The 19,727-nt window shown below is 39.9% G+C and overlaps 1 protein-coding gene across 3 annotated transcripts in view; it reads left to right on the top strand.

The window, feature by feature from the left end:
* The window catches only part of CRBN (cereblon), a 30,391-nt gene extending 15,471 nt beyond the window's left edge, over positions 1-14,920 (top strand). For 2 of the 3 annotated variants that reach the window (XM_077325230.1, XM_077325231.1), the window contains exons 5-11: positions 624-786; positions 3,539-3,601; positions 6,017-6,101; positions 6,570-6,685; positions 9,370-9,434; positions 10,650-10,781; positions 11,841-13,734. In XM_077325230.1, the coding sequence (XP_077181345.1) occupies positions 624-786; positions 3,539-3,601; positions 6,017-6,101; positions 6,570-6,685; positions 9,370-9,434; positions 10,650-10,781; positions 11,841-12,024 (808 nt within the window). In that variant the 3' untranslated portion in view covers positions 12,025-13,734. Of the gene's footprint in view, positions 1-623; positions 787-3,538; positions 3,602-6,016; positions 6,102-6,569; positions 6,686-9,369; positions 9,435-10,649; positions 10,782-11,840 lie in introns of all 3 variants that reach the window. The other variant, XM_077325232.1, reaches the window with a different exon arrangement.
* The last annotated feature ends 4,807 nt before the right edge of the window (positions 14,921-19,727 follow it).

The raw sequence follows: 19,727 nt of genomic DNA, 5'->3' as shown, positions 1-19,727 counted from the left end.
ACCATAAAATTATGCCAGTGTTCTTTCACAGCAATTAAACTGAAACTGACCAATGGCTTGAAGATCCATTGTTCATGATTGTATATGAATTGGTTTTTCCCCAGGCTTAGTTTCAGAGGGTAGGTAAGCAACTTCTTCTTTACTTACCTTTGCCTCCCATCTGTTCAGTTATTGTGAAGCAATTCATCTGTTGTGTTTATTTTTTGTGTGCTGGAGGAGAAACTTTTTCTACTTCCAATAGCAATAGTATAGGCAATGAGCCCCACAAAGAGACAATAATTATATTAATACCTGCCAAATCCAATGTGGTTTTTTGTGATAGTAGGAAAGTGTATAAGCTTGAGCGTGTTTTTAATATCTTTCCCATTTTAAAGTGTCAGGGTACTTTTCAACATTGAATTACCTAAAGCATAGCCATGATAGAAATGGAATATTTGGCCATCAGTGATGGTTTTTTTTTTTTACCTATGAAAATAAAATGCAGAAAATCATGTGAAATAGCTTAAATTTCGGTGAGGCACTCTCTTTGAGACATGTTGTTTGCATAGATAAAGGGGCTATTTATTCAGTCCGTAGAAGCCAGATCGGGGCGATTTTCATACTATACGAAATCTTTTTATCAGAATCCAGCAGGCAAAAGTACAAATCCTTCCCGAGCGAGTATTGCCTTCAACGATGTCGGCAGTGCAGCTAGAGTCTCGCAGCAGATGCCACCTATTTCCTTCTTCCAAGCCTACAGCATGGCAAGATCAACATGTACATCAATGGCGGCAGAAATATCAAAAGGTCAGAAGCTAATTGTATTTTTATATGACATTTCAAAAATCAATATAAATTCCATCTGTCTTTTTAAAAAAGAGAGTTGTGCAAACTGGGACAGTATCTATCAACCTCCTGTGGTTGCTGCTGTTTGTTTGGGTGGCTTATCACTTCATTGCAATGGGCAGCTGCAAGTTGGCTAGATAAGTCCCAGCTGATTCCAATTACTTGTTGGCTGCTTTTGGAAGCAGAGGGCGTGTTGGAGGCCAGGATGAAAAGCCAGAGTCTAAATACATATGGAGGTACATATTTAGTTCCTTTACATTCTCAAAGTAGGACAGGCTCCATCCATGTAAAGGTGTAATAGTCAATGTTGTCCTCTTGGGCCTCCACTTTGTTTGTAGCCTTTAATGTTGAGAAAAGTCAGTTTGGCAATGCAGGATTGTTATCTTAATGTAGTATGTGACTTTCTCCTGGTCCTTCATTGTCATGTGATCTGTGGATGTAGATTTGAGGCAAGGCTAATACATAATGTTGCCTTTTAATCTTTGATTTTCTTGCCCTATTGTTCTCCATGAGAATGTTACATGTGACTGTGTACATTTAAGGTGCCAATTGAAGTGAAGATTTTCCATTGTTTTCACTAGGTTCACCGAATAGCTGAATCAGGAGTTCTGGACAGAGTTGTGTCCTGTTAATCTGATCTTTTTTTTTGCATCTGAGAATGTGTGTGCTCCAATACTTTGCAGGAAAAACCTTTTCAGACTTACCAGTAGTTAAGAATTAATGGCTTATACCAGGATTAATAGGAATCCAGAGATCAAACTCCGGTTTCAGATACTGGTTAATAGTGAAGCCCGATTACTAACAATAGTGCCCATGCAGCTGTAGCTATTTTTAAGCCTGAGAGGGAATTCGCATGAAAGTGAGGGTAGGTGGGATGAATGGCTGGTAGGAGGTTAAACATGACCTGCATAAAGGATTGAGAACATTACGTTTAAGGCACTGTCCTTTGTTAAAGAAAGTGAATTGTAACCTTGACAGCTGATTGCATATCGTCATAATTTTCAGTCATTGTTTATTTCTAAAAACACCTTAATTATTAGACCTTTTACAAGCAGGTGACACATAAAGACTTGGAGAGGGATCTGATTTTTGCACCCTCTTCTGTTTTTGCTGTCATTTCTCTCCTTCCTACCCACCAACCATCCTATGTTTAGCTGCTCTCTATGCTATCATCAGCTATCCGTCTGACATCCTTTCCCCCAAGATAAGTCTAGTCAAATTGTAAGAGTTGTTTGGTGGCTACTAGGTCTGACTCCACCTTTCTCAAGGGGACACGTCAGGGACAGGATGGGTCCTTTTCCAGGGTAATTTGTCCTCTGCTTTACAGAAGCTAATAGAGTAGTGGTAGCCTAGGAAGCCCCAAAATGGCAACTGAAAGCTCAGTGGCTGTTATTTTCTTAAAGCTACAGGCGGTGATTTTATTATAATCCCCAATTTAAAAAGATCCAATTCATCTTTTTCTGCTAATTTAGGACTTCTTTCAGGTTTGTAGAGAAATCTGTCCCTGACTAAATTTTGCAGAACTTGCGATCATATTGGCAAGAGGCTAGTAAGAAGATACTTGGTGATACTTGATATTAGGTGATACTTGATCACCTAACACCTAAATTAGAGACAGTTCAATTCTGCTATTAGTTCCCTGCTAGATTTTAATTAATTCTGATGCAGGATTTTAATTAATCCTGGATGCCCAGGTAACAGCTATGCTTGTCATGAGTTCAAGGTTTTTGTTTCGTTTCAGTTGATGAACTAATTGTGCTTTTTTATCCTTCGGAGAAGCGGACTTGGCCACCTCTAAACATGCCTTAATCCCTTAATCCCTGATAGGTTTCTGTAATACAGTGAGCAGGTTAAACCTCAATTCTGCCTAAATGTGTAGCTTTAAATGTTTGTTAACATGTTGAGCCTTTTAAAAAGTAGGGCACAACTCTAAATAAAAATAGGCAGAACATAGAGTCTAATCTAGTGATGGCTTTAGTCCACCAGCAAATCTCAGTGTGTTTAAGGCAAGTGTTTTGATAAATGGTCCCTAATGTAAAGTCTGATTCAAAATAACCAAGAATTTATCTTTATGTTTATATACTTGCTTTCCTTGTTTTTCTTATTTATCACCGTGATTTTTTTTTGTTCTTCATGAAGACTTCATTTTCTTGGAAGGCATTGTTTCAGCTTTAATAGATTCCATTGAGAATGAAGTTCTACACGATACAACTGTGAACAGGCCCCGTGTTGCATAATAAACTGTTTAATATGCAGCAGTAGAAGGTCAACTTCACGGGTCAAGCCATTTCCCACATGGATGGGGCAATTTCAAGCACATAAATGCAAATGGAAATGTGTGTTACTTACATTTTATCCTTTCCACCACCAGCCCACCTTCCTTTAAGAAGCTCAAGTCAATATTGTTCAGAAATGCAAGTCCTTGGTTGCTGTCGTTCCTTCATCTTAAAAAAATACATATATCCCTGTTTCCCTTATTAGGATGTTCTAAAGTTCAAAAGGTATTTTGTGTTTTTAGCAGAAAATATTGAGAAGAATAGTTATACAAATACAGAATAGGGCAGGTGCTGGAATGGCTAATTTTTAAATATGCCAGTGCTTACTAATAGTGTTGCCTTTCCTCTGGTATTGATAAAGGTTCCTTAAAGATCCTGATAGAAGTATAATATACATTTCATTAATTTTTGATTCTGCAATATATATGTCTTTACAGCGGAAGTTCCACTGTGCTAGTCTGACTTCCTGGCCATCTTGGCTGTATTCCTTATATGATGCTGTAAGTATTAACAAGAACTTAATCTATGTCCCATTTAACATTATACATCATAGTGGGGTTGTTAATGTTTAAAAACATTTACTTTTAAAAATCACAGACTCTACAGCTCGCTCATGCTATACCAAGAAAACGTGGGCTCCAACCCCATGTACTTTCTGTAGCTTGGATGGTTATCTTATTAATGAATTGCTAATGTGTTCCCTGCCCCCCACCAAAAAAGTTGTTACATCCTCCAATGGACTAATTATATGTTATTTTATCTTATTGACATTGTGCTTCAAGAAGTACTTAGTTTTGAATCAACTATTGATTTAAAACATGCTTTTAGCATCTGATGAGCTGTGCAGATTTGCCACTAGACTTCACTAATTACCCTACAGCTAGGCATTAAGCTTGTTAGTATGAAGTCTCTGAATAATTTGTGTACTAATATTATTGTTGGGTCTTCTGGATCCTGAATATGAAGAATGCTTTATTTTCTTGCTTCAGTACTTCTGCTGTGCAGTTTTGTTGGCTGCCAGCTTAGAAGATTTCCCAGTCAAAATATGTGTCCTTGGCAAAAGTAGGTGTAATGCCTCTTTTGTGTATGCATACAAATATCTAGAGAAAATTACTAGTTTTCTGTAGATGTTAGTAAACATAAGAGTGAATATTCTGTGATAACCCAATCTTGTGAAATGGGTGTTGACTTAGATCTGTACATGTCACTGAATCATAGCATTTGTCATGGGGAAAGTTTTTCACAATTGTTGTCTTGTAATAACAGTCCCAAAGAAGTCATGACTTAATAGCACTTATTGTAAAGAAGAATTTCTCACCATCATCTACACAAAAACAAAAGTAATGGTCATTGGGAAATCAAACAGTGTAGCACACTTAAATACCTTGGAGTCACTTACAGCGAGACTTTAAACTGGAATGCCCACCTAGCTATCATAAAGGCCTCAAAAATTATTGGAGTCATCATGAGATTCTACTACCCTGGGGGGGGGGGTTCTAGTAGACTCATCCTTAAAGCTTTTCATAAGTCAGGTTATCCCCCATTTACTGTATGGCATTAATGTTTGGGGTTGGACAGGCCAAACACTCAACAGCTTGGAGCCTATCCAAAATCTTGTTCCTAGACAAGTTTTGGCACTTACAAAGGGGTCCGCTGTGGTCCTGATGAAGGGCAAGCTAGGCCTTTCCTCAATCAAAGCTAATGCTCATCTAGCTGTTGTTAGATCTTGGTAAGAAAATATAATCGCAAAATTAGACTCCCTTAGCTGTCAGTGCTTCAAGGTCTTACTGAGCAAAAATAAAAATCTTATCAGACTTTTTGGGTTCCGTCCTTTCCTGATAAACCGTCCCTGATGAACTACTTCGTACCTCAGCCAGCTTCCTAAACGTGGGTTTACAACAGGTGTAGTCAAACTGCGGCCCTCCAGATGCCCATGGACTACAATTCCCATGAGCCCCTGCCAGCATTTGCTGATTTGCCACTCCATAATCTTGCAGTCGGAATCAGGCCCAAGGTATAAAACCATTTTAAAAGATCATTCTAGAGCAGTCTGTTTAGTAAATATAATGGCAGACAATCTTAGAATGGCATTAAAATCTTTAAGGTTTGAAACCATGCCATCGGATACGCTTTCTGGGTGTTACTCTCAAACACTTCTGGTTCAATGCCACTGCGTATGTGGGAATTCAGTTTTGTAAGAACTCCCCCACTCCGTTTTGGCTTATTCTTTGCACTCAGAACCAGGGATGAATTCCTTGCCAAGGCAATACCTAGTTCCTATCTTCTTTCCAGTTCTGAGAAAACAAACTATGTTTCACATGGGATGGCACTCTTTGCTCTGGCTGCTAGGAAGATCTGAGCTAAAGTACTTCTAATGAAAGCCACCAATCTGAAATGCTGATCTTCTGTATTCTACTCAGACATACTCTGTTTCATTCCACTGGTTTTATATATTATGCTGAGAAATACTTTTACCAATTAACTTGTCTTGTGAAGCATTTGGATATATGCAATAAATACAATACTAATACTAACTAACTAAAGTAGGCCAGTGATGTCCCCGTATCGCAGATGGGAGAGCAAGATTAAATGTTACCTACTAAGTTTGTGGAGGAACTGAGGTTGGTCACAATGTTTTCTTAACCACTGAAATAGGGCATAGAATGAGATACCTTGTTGTATTTTCTTCAGCTTTTTCTTACAGCTGTTGAGTTTGTGTATATAACTTTGGTTACTGGATTGCTTACAGTTTGTGTATAATGAGATTTCTAGGGAATGTTTATGTCAAGTTCAGAATATTACATTTTTTCCCCTCCATAATAAAACAAACCTCAAAAGATCTCTGTTGGTTCTTCTTACTTAATAAAGAAAAAAGTAGTTTTTATGTTTAAATTAGGTTTTTCTTCTAACACAAGGAAACCTTGATGGAAAGAGTCAAGCAGCAGCTGCATGAGTGGGATGAAAATCTTAAAGACGAATCACTTCCATCAAATCCAATAGGTACTCTAATACACTTAACTAAATAAAATAATTCTTAATATATCATCCTATATTTCTCATTTCTTGGTTAGTACTGTTACTGGAAAAAGGGGTTTCCTAAATGTGGATTATTTTTACAGTTCAATATATTCGAAGTCAGTTCCATAGTGTCTCCAGCTCAAATAACTTTGTGGTATATCCTTCAATGTCCCTGTAGGTTTATGAGACACACATCCTAGTGAATGAAAGGTAAACCACACAAGAGTTCAGCACATGAGCACATGTTAAAAGTACATAGATGATATCACCGTCACCCATCCTTTCTGCTAAGAGTTGGCACAAAAGAACGTACTGTTAATGCTTTAAGTAAGACTATATACCGATAATAGGAAGTCTGAATTAATCCAGTTTTAAGCTTCTGATTCAGCCTTTTGACTTCTTAAACAAAAAGCATAAAAAGAGGTGTGCTTTTTCCTCCCCTGTCTACAGATTTTTCTTACAGGGTTGCAGCTTGTCTGCCCATTGATGATGCATTACGAATTCAGCTCCTTAAAATTGGGAGTGCAATTCAGCGACTTCGATGTGAGCTAGATATTATGAACAAAGTAAGTATACTGAATGTTTTAATTAATTCATTCATTTATCTATTACTTTTGTGTACTGCCCTCCCCTGAAGCTCAGGGCAGTTCACATGAAACATAACGGAACTATACATCAAACTCAGTTTTTTACATTGAATAGAAACAACATCAATGGTAATGACAATAACAACAGCAAAAGAATAACAGAACAACAATCAAACAGGTCCATGTTTCGAGTCAGGTGCATAGATTCCTGGGAGGGAGGGTCAGGGGCCCAGTGGGTGTTGTTGGTTCCGGTTGACCTCAACCAAATGCCTGGTGGAGGAGCTCCATTTTGCAGGCTCTGCAGAACTGTTTTAGTTCCATTAGGGTCCTGATCTCCTCTGGGAGTTTGTTCCACCAAGTGGGGGCCGGGACAGAAAAGGCTCTGCCCTGGTTGAGGTCAAGCGGGCTTCCATGGGGCCAGGGATCGCTAGCCATTTGGAGTTAGCGGAGTGCTAGGCTCTTGGAGAGCAGTAGGCAGAAAGGTGATCCCTCAGGTACACTGGGCCGTGAAGGTGATTATCAGAACCTTTAGCCTGATCCAGAATTCAACCAGTTGTTGAGAATGGGCTGGATACGTGATAGCTGCACACCATCCAGGTTAGGCAGACATGCTTCCTCACGTAGTACCTCCCTGCCTAACCACAGGACCTCCATCTTTGAAGGATTGTGCTTCAGACAACTCTGCTTGAGCCACCTCTTCACTGCTTTCAGGCAGCTGGCTAATACTTCTGGGGGAGTGTCAGGACACTCATCCATCAGGAGGAAGAGCTGGGTGTCATCTGCATATTGATGGCATTCCCGCCTGAACTTTGGTACCAGCTGGGCAAGAGAGCGCATGAAGATATTAAATAGATTTGGAGAGAGGACCGCTCCTTGCACATATTAAGTTGAGCCTGTTGGTATTCATCATTGATTTTGGTATTTTCAAACATGAAAAATCTGTAATGCTTTCTCTCAAGAGGAGCATTTTATATTCAAGAGGCAGGTTTTCTGAGATAAGGTTGGCTAATATTTAGAGAGTCAAATGCCCTGAGGGGAAAATTGATTAAATTTGGGGGGAAAGCTTTTTGTTCTCTCCCCTTCCCCATTTTTCTGATCAAAACATTCGAAAATTTGGTTAACTGGAAAAACAAAACTTCCCATGAAATATTTTATCTTTTAGAAGGAGTAAAATCCTTATCACGGCAGGGTTTTCCACTCTCAAAGTGTATTGCATAGAAAGCTTGGTTGATTTGGGGGAACACTAAAGAAACTGTCCTACGGAATGTTGTTTTTTCTTGTTATGCGAGGGAAAACTTGACTTTTTACGCAAGGAAATACCTTATTGATATTCTTTGGGTATATTTTGGCATCCCAAAGTATCCAGGATTTTTTGTGGACAACTAGAAAAAAATCCCAGATATTTTTGAAACCTAGAAGACTGGAGAAATAGCTGAGAGACAGGGAAGCTGCTTATCAGCTGTCCCCCACCCTTCCTCTGCAGTCCATCTAAACCTGGCTGATTTAAAGGGATTGAAGAAAAGATCAGGGAAATTGTTTAGGGGGAGGAGCCATGGTCGAGTTTTGCTTTGTGGCTTTGTCACACACATTGTGTGTGTGTGTGTGTGTGTCCCGCCACTGCCTGTTTTTTCCTTTAAAAATCAGGATTTCCAAAAACACCTGTATCTGAATACTTTTTTGCTATTGGGATTTAGGATTGGTTGAAAATTCTGAAATTTTTTGGGGGGTCCAATCAACATTACTCATTTCAAATGCACAGCATGAAAAAGTCTAAGGACATTCTGAATCTTTTTCCAATGGGAAAAAAAGGAAGTCTTAAAATAAGTTTGTATACTGGAAAGATACAACATTGACAACCATTTTTGTTTGCTTGAATGTTAAAAATGTCTGGCAACAAAACAATGTTCTAATGTTGATCCATGCTTACAAAATTTTCAAAGGCCAAATATGAAATGTTTTTGAGACTGTAAATGGTGAGACAGAAAAATAGAATGCCTATACGGAAAGAAACTTCAAGCAATACAGAAATTCTAACTCTTTAACATTGGCAGTACCTGAAGCATTTTTTCTCATATTTTTTCTCATATATGTTCAGGCCAGTCTCAAGTTAGATAAAATGACTTCAGATGTTTTGCTTCAGTGTTGTGCTGGTGATAGTTTTTATATTTTCCACAAATTGTGACAAATTATGGAGGGGGAAAAACCCTGTATTTTCATTTTCCCAGTACATCATTTGATGAGAAAATTGGTGCATCTTCCTCCCTCAAAACGGTCTCTTGCAGGAAAATGAAGTCCACTTTTACCCAACTTCAATAGTAAACTTATGCATGTACTAAATAACATTAGTTTCGTTATAGTTGTGTGTATATATTATAGTAATAGCAGTTTTCCACTAAAACAACTGCAAGAATTATATGTTTATTTCAGGCTAATATCTTTGCCACAAAGGATGTAGTAGTTGAATCTTAAGTCTTCAAAAACATGCAGTGTACATGGAAAGTCATTCCATGAATATGGATAGAGTATTCAAGATCGTAACATTCAATCAGGATTTGATTCTAATTATGTCTAATTTGAAATTGTTAAAAAGTAAAGACAAAATTATTTTTATACATAGTCCGGTTAAAAGCTTAACTTGAGCTTTTCTCATTGCTTTGTTATAGTGTACATCCCTGTGTTGTAAGGATTGTCAGGACACAGAAATAACAACAAAAAATGAAATATTCAGGTGAGTGTGTAATGAATCTACATTATAACCTAGGCAGTGGTCTAATGTCATAGTATACAACTATTCATACAAACTCAGGTTAGGCTAACAGAAGTAATGTCACATTTTGTGTACCAATCCTAAAATGCCCCTTGGATTGCTACTCTTGAGGACTGGGGACCCCAAGTAATGCTTGATGGAGTAATACAGGGGGATTGACAAGAAATTATCTTCCCTTCCTTCTGTGGAAATATTCCAGTGGATCTAAGATAATCCAGCACCCACAGTTTCACATGCTTGAAGCTAGCCTTCTGGAAAAATGTCTATTCAGGAGAGACAGCTCATTCCCATTTAAGCAACTGGTTGTGTTTGCTTTATTTATTTTAAATGTATTTATAATTTGACTTATAGCCTGCCATTCCCGTTGTGAGCTCGTGGTGGGTAACAAAAGTTAAAATCCCACAATAAAACCCTCATAAAATCATTAAAACCCTTACATGCAGACATGAAGGCACTCAACAGGGGGACATATAATTGCCTCAGGGGGCTAATAGAGAGCAACAGGATGACCTTGTTGGCTCGGAGATCTCAACTGCCTGCCCTGCCCTGAACCAAAGACCTGTCAGAAGCTAGAGCTCCATCAGGGCCCTCGCCTCTCCCGGGAGCTCATTCCATCAGGTCAAGGCCAGGCGAACCTCTCTTGGGCCAGGGATCTCCAGCAGATTTGCACACGCAGAGCAAATTACCCTGAGAGAGGGGTGGCATAAGGAAGCAGGTGGTCCTCCCCTTTCCACAGTAGCCCACATACTCCAGGTACAGCCATAACAGCACCTGTTTCCATGGGAAGAACGGTGTCATGATATAGTGATTTTACAAAACTTCAAAGCTCAGTTTGTAATCCTCAGTCTACACACACACACACATACAAGATGGCTGGGAGTTGTGAACTGTTTGTGTTTATAACACTGTCAACAAACCTAGGATATAGTTTAATTCAATTGGTGTATATGTGCGTTGGGGGAATTATTCTACATGGGGAAGACATTGCTGAGCCTGCAGGCCTTTACAGGCTTCCTTTTTTGTGCTTTTAATAGACAGAAATTTGTTTAAACAAGTGTCTGTGGGATTTGTTTAAAGTAAAATCATTACTGTCAAGTTATTTGCTGGTTTATGGTACATTGTAAGCGCTCTTGGATCCTGTAGCTTCTTAACTGACTTAGCCATTGGTTGTTGTAGTTTATCCTTGTGTGGACCTATGGCTGCATATGTGAATCCACATGGCTACGTGCACGAGACCCTAACTGTGTACAAAGCTTGCAACCTGAATCTAAGTGGCAGATCCTCCACGGAGCACAGCTGGTTTCCTGGGTAATTAAATGTTTCTTTTTAATACTAGCAGGTAACATGCCATATTAGCACTTTGCTCTTTACTGCTGCTGGTATTGTACCAGGTGCAGAACCAGAAAAAAACAACTGGTAACAGTTAGGACCTACAACGGTTGTTGTTAAAATTATATTACTTTTATTGTGCACAATTAAAAAAAACAACTATAGGAATTAAAAACAAATGTCCAACCCATAGGCTATTGCACATCTAAAATATGTACAGTAGCCAGTAAAAGCTCCAGAGTAAGAGCTGTAAAGTATCAGAGTCACTTAATGAAAGAAGATGTTGAGTTTTCAGTCATTAGCTCTCTTCCAAAGGCTGCCCAAAATTTTCAATGGTGTATTTCCTTATTAGTGCATGTATTGCAATGAGTGAAGTCATTGTACCAGGTGTGCATGATCTTAACTGAAACACTTAGGGAGCATCTGGTACAGCCCTTCATCCACTTGAACTACTCCAGAATATACTTGGAAATACCACTCGTGTAGAACCACTCCTGTGGAAAATCTTTGCCTATCAAAAGTTTATGCGTCAGAATTATATAGCCCAGCCCTTTTCAACCTTTTGATCATAGAGTAGCCCCTGAAAAAATTATTTAGATTTCAAGGAGCCCTGGAAGTGGTCAGCTGGCCATGCCTCCCTGCCATGTCCCTGGAAGTGGCATCACCACCTGCATCAACAGGCAAGCTCAAGGATGACTGAATGGGGAAGAGTCTGAAGGTGGTTTAAGGCAGTAGGCATGCAGGCACATATAAACCATGAAATAATTCACACTTGGGAGGGTGAGCAATAGAAGTGATTGATTCTTAGCTTGTGGCCGAGTCCATTAAGGTAGGAGGAGGAAGCCACGGACCCCTGGTTCGGAATCCCTGATCTTACCATTGTAGCCTTCTAAGCCAGTCTGTTAACTTTTTTAGATTGTTACAGTTTATGTCCTATGCAAGTGTATCCACTTATTGCAAAAGATTTACTAACTCTAAGTGGTGTTGTGCATTGTTCTGGAGTTATGTGTATGCTCAGTTCATGGTGTCATCTTGTAGGTACGCATGGACGATAGCCCAGTGTAGGATCTGCAGGCGCCATATAGGTTGGAAGTTTACTGCAACAAAGAAGGATATGTCTCCTCAAAGATTCTGGGGACTGACCCGGTCTGCCCTACTGCCAAGGATTCCAGAAACAGAGAATGAATCGGGTCAAGAAAAGACACCATTGCTTTGCCTGTGACACCTTACTTCTGGATGGACTAGAAGCAGTTGAGGTCTCTTAAAGGAGTCTGCTATGTGCTGCGTATGTTTGATTATATATTTAAAAATCAGTATATTTGAGCTTCAGCAAAGGAAAGGTACTGTTGATTCCAGACAAAATGAAACAGTTAATATTTGAATTTGGACTTCTGGATGGAAAAAGTACTAAATGCGAGAGAGCACAAGAAAAGCAGACTGCTTCCAAAATCTGGCAGAACTTTAGGATTGTACAGTTTATTCCTGTCCCGTAATTATGTAAGAAGACACAAACTGCTTTTGAGGAGAGAGAACCGTCTAAGGAACTTCTTGATTAGGAGTGAAGACGATGTGTCATTTCATAAGGCATATGGGATTGCCACTGTATTTGCTTATAGAGTGTTGTGAATGTATACAAATCCCAGTTTTCTTACAGTGTGAAATAGCTTATAGGCATTAGAGTGTTCTGCTTGAATAAGCCTTAAATGATGATGATGAGGCCTGACTGTCCCATAGGGGCCGAAGGGATCGTAATACCCAAGTTGAAAAGGATGCTGCTTGAAAAGCAAACGCTGAAACCTGCTGCTAAAGGAGCTATTATATGCAATTTCTGTGTAAATAATCCCTGTAGAATTGTACTGCCCGTGTTTTTTCCTTCTTTTTCTGATTCCACTTGGTTGACATGTTTTGACCTATTCGTTTTTCTTTAAAGAAATGGAACCACAGGTTATCCAAGTCCCCAAGAAAAAAGTACGTGATTGTCTTTCTTGAAGCTTGTGGTGTGTTTCACGGAGATTCTATTCTATATTTCCGCTTGATCGTTTAAATCCTCCGAGACATTACGTGTCTTTGTGTACATGCTTAAGATTCTGCGGAGCCCTTGGCGGAGCTGTTGCTCGGTAACATGTAAGTTTGGCATTGGAAGGAAGCAGCTGTCTCAACTGCCTTTTAACAGTGTCAGTCCGTGTTGTGAAAAAGGGGGCCAAAAACAGGGTTGCCATTTTCTGCTGTTTTATTTTCCCAGAAAGCACTTTGACAAGCAGTGTTTGTAAAGGGCAGCTCTTCCTTACCAAGATAGGGATTTCCCTGCCCCCTTTGAAGCCGCTTCTTCCCCTACTCATCTTTATGTACACGGTAAGCTCTTAAGTATCGGTAGTAATTTTGTTGAAGTAAAAATGGCTAAAATTAGTAATTTTGTACAGATACCAGTATATTTACCAAGTCTGTGAAATGTTGCTTGAAAACCTCTGTAATCTAACATTTAATTATAACTCCATCGCTTCTGCATTTTGCAGGAGGAAATTAGTTTCAGGGAGAAAGTGACATTTGCTTTATGCTTTATATGCAGGCTGAAATTGTTCTAGCTCATGCTGTCCCTTGAAGTCTACCTCTTGTTGCCAAACTTTCTCTTTCTCATCCCAGCCACAGTTGATACGTTTATCTTGTTTTGTACTGCAGCTTTGTCCTTTCATTGAGCTGTGGAAAGCAATATTAGCTGAAACCTCATTTTGAACAAATGAAGTGAAATATGGAGCATTTCTAGTAGAGAAAGCATTCTAGATTTTATTCAGCTTGCAATATGAAGCTATATTATTGAAAACACAGGGAATGTGAAAGTTAACTTGTATAAAAGTCATTCAGAAAACTTAGAGCTTTTTTTCTTAAATGAGTAAAATGTATAATAAAATACTGTGCCCTCTTTGAAGGGCTTTGAGTCCTGTGGTTTTCATTCTGATCAGTGGGAGGTAAAGATATTCCAGGATGTCAGGTAGACCTGATTTTTTAAAATTATTGCACCATAGGCTGGGGTGTTGGGAGATAATTTCTCAGCCTATGCTAGCATATTGCAAACATACATTAAAATTAAACTTCTATATGATGAATGTGCTCTTTGATCTGAGAGGAATAAAAGTGGCATTTGTGCTAATCAAAGTATGATGAAATCAGGACAGTGTCTCATGGTTACACACTCTGTCTTAATATATGTAGAAGGCGGTTCCACTTTTTTGAATATGGGATCTCCTTCCTACCTCCATTAAACATCTGCCATTAGATTATAGTAGCACTATGATACCACGGGATCAACTAAGTCCCACCGTTAAAAAAATACTGGCTTCCGTATGGATGAACAAGGTGAAGTATGTGAGATCGTGAACTGATCTTAATCTTGTTGAATCTGATGTAGTGTCTAATCAGATTCTATTAGAAGTAGTGTCTAATTAGGCTTCTTCCAACAGGTTCTGCCTTCGTAAGGAAACTTACCATGATCATGAAAACAACTTTACTGTTTGTCCAGAGCCCTTTGAAACAAAAGGAGGTTCTGTGCAGTCTTGATTTCAGGTTTGCAATGCAGTCCTGCTATTTAGTTGCTTCAGATGAAAATATAATAGTTATTATGAAAGCAAGCATGAACTATGCGTATTTTTGATGTGGAACACATCTACCAGTGCATTCCCTCAAACGGAAATGATGACAGACATGATGTCCATTTTCCCGCCTTAGGGAGCATACTAGTAGGGAGCATACTAATACTGGCATCAGCCTCCAGCAGAGCTCCACTTCACCACAGAGCGGTGCAGGCCTGAGAAGCAGAGAGATGCATAGCTGCCACCAGCAGCACTCAGAGGCCCAGCCATAGGCCTCAGCGCTCTAACCTGCCACCGTAATATGTGAGGGAGAGAATAGGAAAATCAAGTGAGATCAGCAAGAAGGGTTAATTTTATTTTGACAAGTGTTTCTGTTGTTGCTCCAGTATGTATCACAGATATGAGATTGCCAAACTCAAAAGACAATATATCCTCCTGTTGTCCAACTGGCTGTTAATGGCCCCATTCATTGAAGGATTCTTTGTGTAGAGTACATGCTTCATAGTACTGGTTATAAAAAAACATTAATACTTCTGTGTGTTTGGCTTGGTTTTTCCTTTGCTTGCACAGTGAAAAGTTGTATGTTCAACAGTGAGAAAAGAAAACTTTCTAGGCATTATTTTTATTTTATTAATATTTTAGTTTCTAGACACCCCCCCACACACACACACACACAAGCAGGCTAGGGTAGTTAACAACATAAATCTGCATTAAAGCTATTTAAATAAAAAAAACTATGACATAAAAAACGTTGACCGTTTCTGTTATCACCATTGTCCAACTGGCAGTTCTATGTTTATACAGGTTGCCTGGGGGGGGGGGGCGGCTGGGTGCCAGAGTAGCAGGAAGGAGGGGAAGAAGAGAGAGGCCCATAAGTGTTCCCAAGTCATCCTTAATCATTGGCCTGGTGGAAGAGTGCCATTTTCCAAGCCCTGTGGAACTTTGTTAGTTCAGTCAGAGCCCAGGTCTTTATTGGCAGCTCATTCCAACAGGAGGGAAACAAAGCCAGAAAGGCCCTGGTTCTGGACAAGGCCAACTGGATCCCTCTGGGGCCAGGGATCACCAATAGGTTGATATAGAGGTGAGTAACTTAGTGGTAAGGCAATCGTTAAAATGAAGATATCAGTATAGCCCTCTGAGAGCAAAATACCAGAAACATTGGAGAGAGCAGGTGAGAGCAATAAGAAGCTACAGTTCAATTATCTTGATAGCCTGAGTACGGCATAGCCCTCATCTGTTCATTTGTCTTATTACCAGTGTGCTGTAGAGGCTAGAATGGCAGATTAGGATCTGGGAGATCTAAATTCAGTTGAATATTAATGAAATGATAGTGTCACCCTGGCTTATGATTACTTGCAGGTGCCCAGATTTTTAAAATTCAGTTCTCCAATGCTCCCAAAGCAAACAATACTAGAATGAACTGTTGGTTTTCATTTATGCTGAGCCTCTATAAAATACACTTAAAAGTATTGCAAAAAATTGACTTTTGGTAGGGCCTAATACCAAACATGAATATATTATTCAGCTTTGTTAGGTGAGAAGTCGTGTCTGACCCATCGCAACCCCATGGACAATGATCCTCCAGGCCTTCCTGTCCTCTACCATTCCCCGGAGTCCATTTAAGTTTGCACCTACTGCTTCAGTGACTCCTGAATTCAGCTTTACAGTTTTAAATGCATTACTTCTCGCTGTTCCGGTCAAGCGACATTTTGAACATCACTTTATTGGTCCATAAACACTGATCTGCTTAACAAGTTTCTTCCAATATTGTATTTTTAATATTCCTAATACTTTACTTTCTCAAAGTATTTCAAGGTACCATATTTTTAATTTGTCTGTTTCATTTACAGATCTTAAAACTTCTGCCCAGGACAGGTCTAATTTTGTTGTTCTTCAAATTTCTTTCGTTGTAATCACCATCCTCTTTTCAGAAAGGGAAAAATCAAAACAATGTTTGCTTCTTTGGTTTTCTTTTTGACAGGCTCAAAATCCTGTTGTAAAGCATGCTGGGATGAGGGGAGCTCTCTTATCATCTTGGAGTTTAAAAATATCTGCAAAATACTTTCTTGTCCCCAAATTAAGCAAGCTTCATTTTGATTGGAACTTATCCTGGCTGTGTTGCTAGGGGCACATTAAAAGCAATTGAAGTGCTTTGAGGGAAACATGAAATTGAAGCCCTTTATTACCAGAAAATCCTGTTGCGCTCTCAAAAGGTTCTTCAAATGATTTCGAATTTTTATGATTCTTAAATTGTCAAGCAGCTGCAGATGATTAAAATAATGTTAACGTGCCCTTTTTTAGAAGTTGGGGAACATCAAAAATATTCTGTGCTTGATGAATAGCAATCATTTTATTTCAGTGGTTTTTTTTTTCATGGCTTCCGCACAAGAGCCAGTGAAATAAATGGAAATTGCATAGGAGCACTGCAGAGGTAGAACTTTCTTTAAAAAGAAAACAAATTTGAAAAACCTTGCCAGCAAAAGCTTTGTTCTTCTAAGCCAATGCATAACTGGTAAATATGTTAGTATGCTGTACATGATTTGCAGAGGCGGATAATACATCAGGGGTTGAATCCTGCAACCCCTTTTGAATAGACTATCACTTACCTTCAGTAGGGTTGCCTGTTTCTTTTAGGAGATAGCAAAACATCAGTCAATTTGCCTGCTTGTTGTGGAAGTCCTAATTTCCGGTTCTTCCATGCTGGCCACATTCTGTCTTGTCTCAATATGCCCTCAATATGCTCAGCATGCTGTCTGACATTTTCATGAGTGAAAATATTAATTGCCTCTTAAGGAGGGCCACTTTTTCATCCTTGTGGGAAATGAGGCAAGGATGATCCATGAGTGAGGAAGACAATCCTTGCGAGGTTCTCCACAGTAGGCTGGGAAACAAAAGATTGCACCCCGGAATGTTTCTGGTTGAAGCAAAGGAAACATCCAATGTTTTGAAAGATTGGAGATTAATATGAATGGAGGTACTTAGGAGCAAAACAGCACTTTTAACTGGCCTAGACTGCATTCGCTATTCTCCTGTGCCCCCCCCCCAAAAAAAAAAGTTTGGCCAACGTAGAGGACAACTATGATTGTAGATCCTGAATCTCATGCTGCTTCACGCCTCTGTGTGGTCCAAAATGGAACTGTGTAGAGATAGGCCAGTAGATGGCCTATGCATTCTTGCTTTTCCATATGGGCCAACAGAGTTGATGCCAGTCACTTATGTTTGTCGAAACAAACTTAGAGTCCAGTGGCACTTTTAAGACCAACAAAGTTTTATTCAAGGTACTAGTATCAAAGCCCATTTTAAAAATGGACTTTGAAGGGGGTGGCAGCCAGGAGGGCATGAGAGGATGGCTGCAGCTCCCTATGGCCCACAAAGCGGGCTAAAGGGAGTAGAAAGCTCCCCCCCCGGTGGCGGCGCTGCTGCAGGAGGTTCCCTTTGGACTGACGAGGGCTCAGCGAGAGCGCTTCCCGGGCTAAAAGGAGTGGAAAGCCCCCACGCTGGCAGCGGCAGGGCTTTGCAGCCCGCAGGGAGGCTGCAAACCCCCTCCCCCGGCTCCCTCTCATCAGGAGTGTACTTGCAGGCCACAAAGCCCTGTCGCTGCCTCTTTCCTTGTGGGTGACAATGGAGGCTGCAGCCACAAGGCTTCTAGCAAGCAAGGAGGGAGGGTGGGAGCTGGAGGGGGAGAGCCAATCAGGGTGGACCTGGACAGACAGGGTCCCGGACAGTCTCCTCCCAGGAGGCTGTTTCCCAAATATATAAGGGAGCGAAATAGTGTTAAGGATGAGCTTTCATGCACATGCACCCGTCCTCAGATACAATGTCATGGAATGGAAGTAATCAGTTCAAACTTATAGGCAGATTGTGAGGTGTTGGCTTTAACCTTCAAGTTCTTCACAGGGACCACCAATGCTTTGCTCTGCCAATTCCAATCTGTTGGTGGGTCCCAGCCCAAGAGAAGCATGCTTGGCCTTGACCAGACCCTGGGCCATAGCTTCAGCCTGGTGGAATGAGTTGCCAGTAGAAATCCTGGCCCTATTGAAGCTGTCAAAATTCCAAAAGGCCTGTAAACTGGCATTCTGCAACCAGGCATGTGGTTGAGGCCCAAGTCAACACTTATTGGAATCTGAATGCCTTCCTTCTACTCCTCACAACCTCCATCTAAGCCTGGGTTTGTAAACCTTTCTGATCTGTTCTCAGGCACTCAAGGTTGTGTCAAAACACATTTGCAACTAATATTGACTGTAAATGCAAATAGTTTATAATTTTATGTATAGTTTAAATAACTGTTGTCAGCCACCCTGAGATTGCTGTTAAGGAGGGGCAGCCTAAAAATCTGAGAAAGAAATGATGAAATAGGACCCACACCTTTTCCCCTTACATCAACACCAGTAATTGAACTAAGGCTTTGTTGCTGAAGACCAGCTCATTCATTAAAATCTATGTCTTACAAACTAATCACCCAAACCTGGTCCTAGGATACATTTTAGCCCAGTCCAGTGTGGTCCTTTGGACCTGACTCTTACTCAGCATAACATACTGGTTCATTCTATGCTGTTTTCTTATGCACTTATAAATAAATAATAAATAAATATTGGAGATTCTGCATATCAGAAGGTGGCTATTTAAACTTTTGTTGATCTGCAAACTTAATCCTCTTTTGCAACATCTATTTTCTTCTCTTCGTTTGTATAAACAGTGAATTTTATTTTGGGATATATTTCCTGCCACTCTTACCACCGCTCACAAAACTTAGTCTTCCAGATTTGCCGATTCCTCCATCATAAATTCAGGAGGTCTACTTTAGGTAATAGCATCAACCAATGTAACCCAAAATTGTGCAAGCTTTGGTATTTTTATAAAATAGATGTTTTGGGGTCTGGTTTTGATATATGTGAAATTTGCATCCTGTATAAAAATGCCAGATGGACTGGAATAAAGTGTTGTCATGGACTTTTTTCTCTGTGACGTCTCAGGCACATTTGGTTTGTCCACTGCCAGCCTCTGAAGGCAGGTATGGGCAGTCTGGCAGAATACAAATGAACATCAACTTAAACCAAATCATCTCTTCATTTGCCCAGGCTATCCCAGAAGACTTGTTTTCAATTGCATGGCAGAATATGGAACTGAGAAGCATTACCTTTCCATTAAAACAGGTTTCTAACTCCTCATCATTCAGAAGTGTATTCATAAGTGTTTCCACTCCTGTAATAGCCCTTTGGGCTGAGTCCATGACTCCTTCCTTTGTACTTGGTGCTTTCCCATGAAGTGATAACACACTCATAAGATTCAATACACTCAAAAATAAGACTGTAGCATACAATTTCAATACTGACAACTGGCC

This window comes from Paroedura picta, chromosome 3 (genome assembly GCF_049243985.1).
Source record: "Paroedura picta isolate Pp20150507F chromosome 3, Ppicta_v3.0, whole genome shotgun sequence".
NCBI classification, from domain to species: domain Eukaryota; kingdom Metazoa; phylum Chordata; class Lepidosauria; order Squamata; family Gekkonidae; genus Paroedura; species Paroedura picta.
The sequence above is the reverse complement of the archived record's forward strand: the minus strand, read 5'-3'. Positions and strand labels throughout refer to the sequence as shown.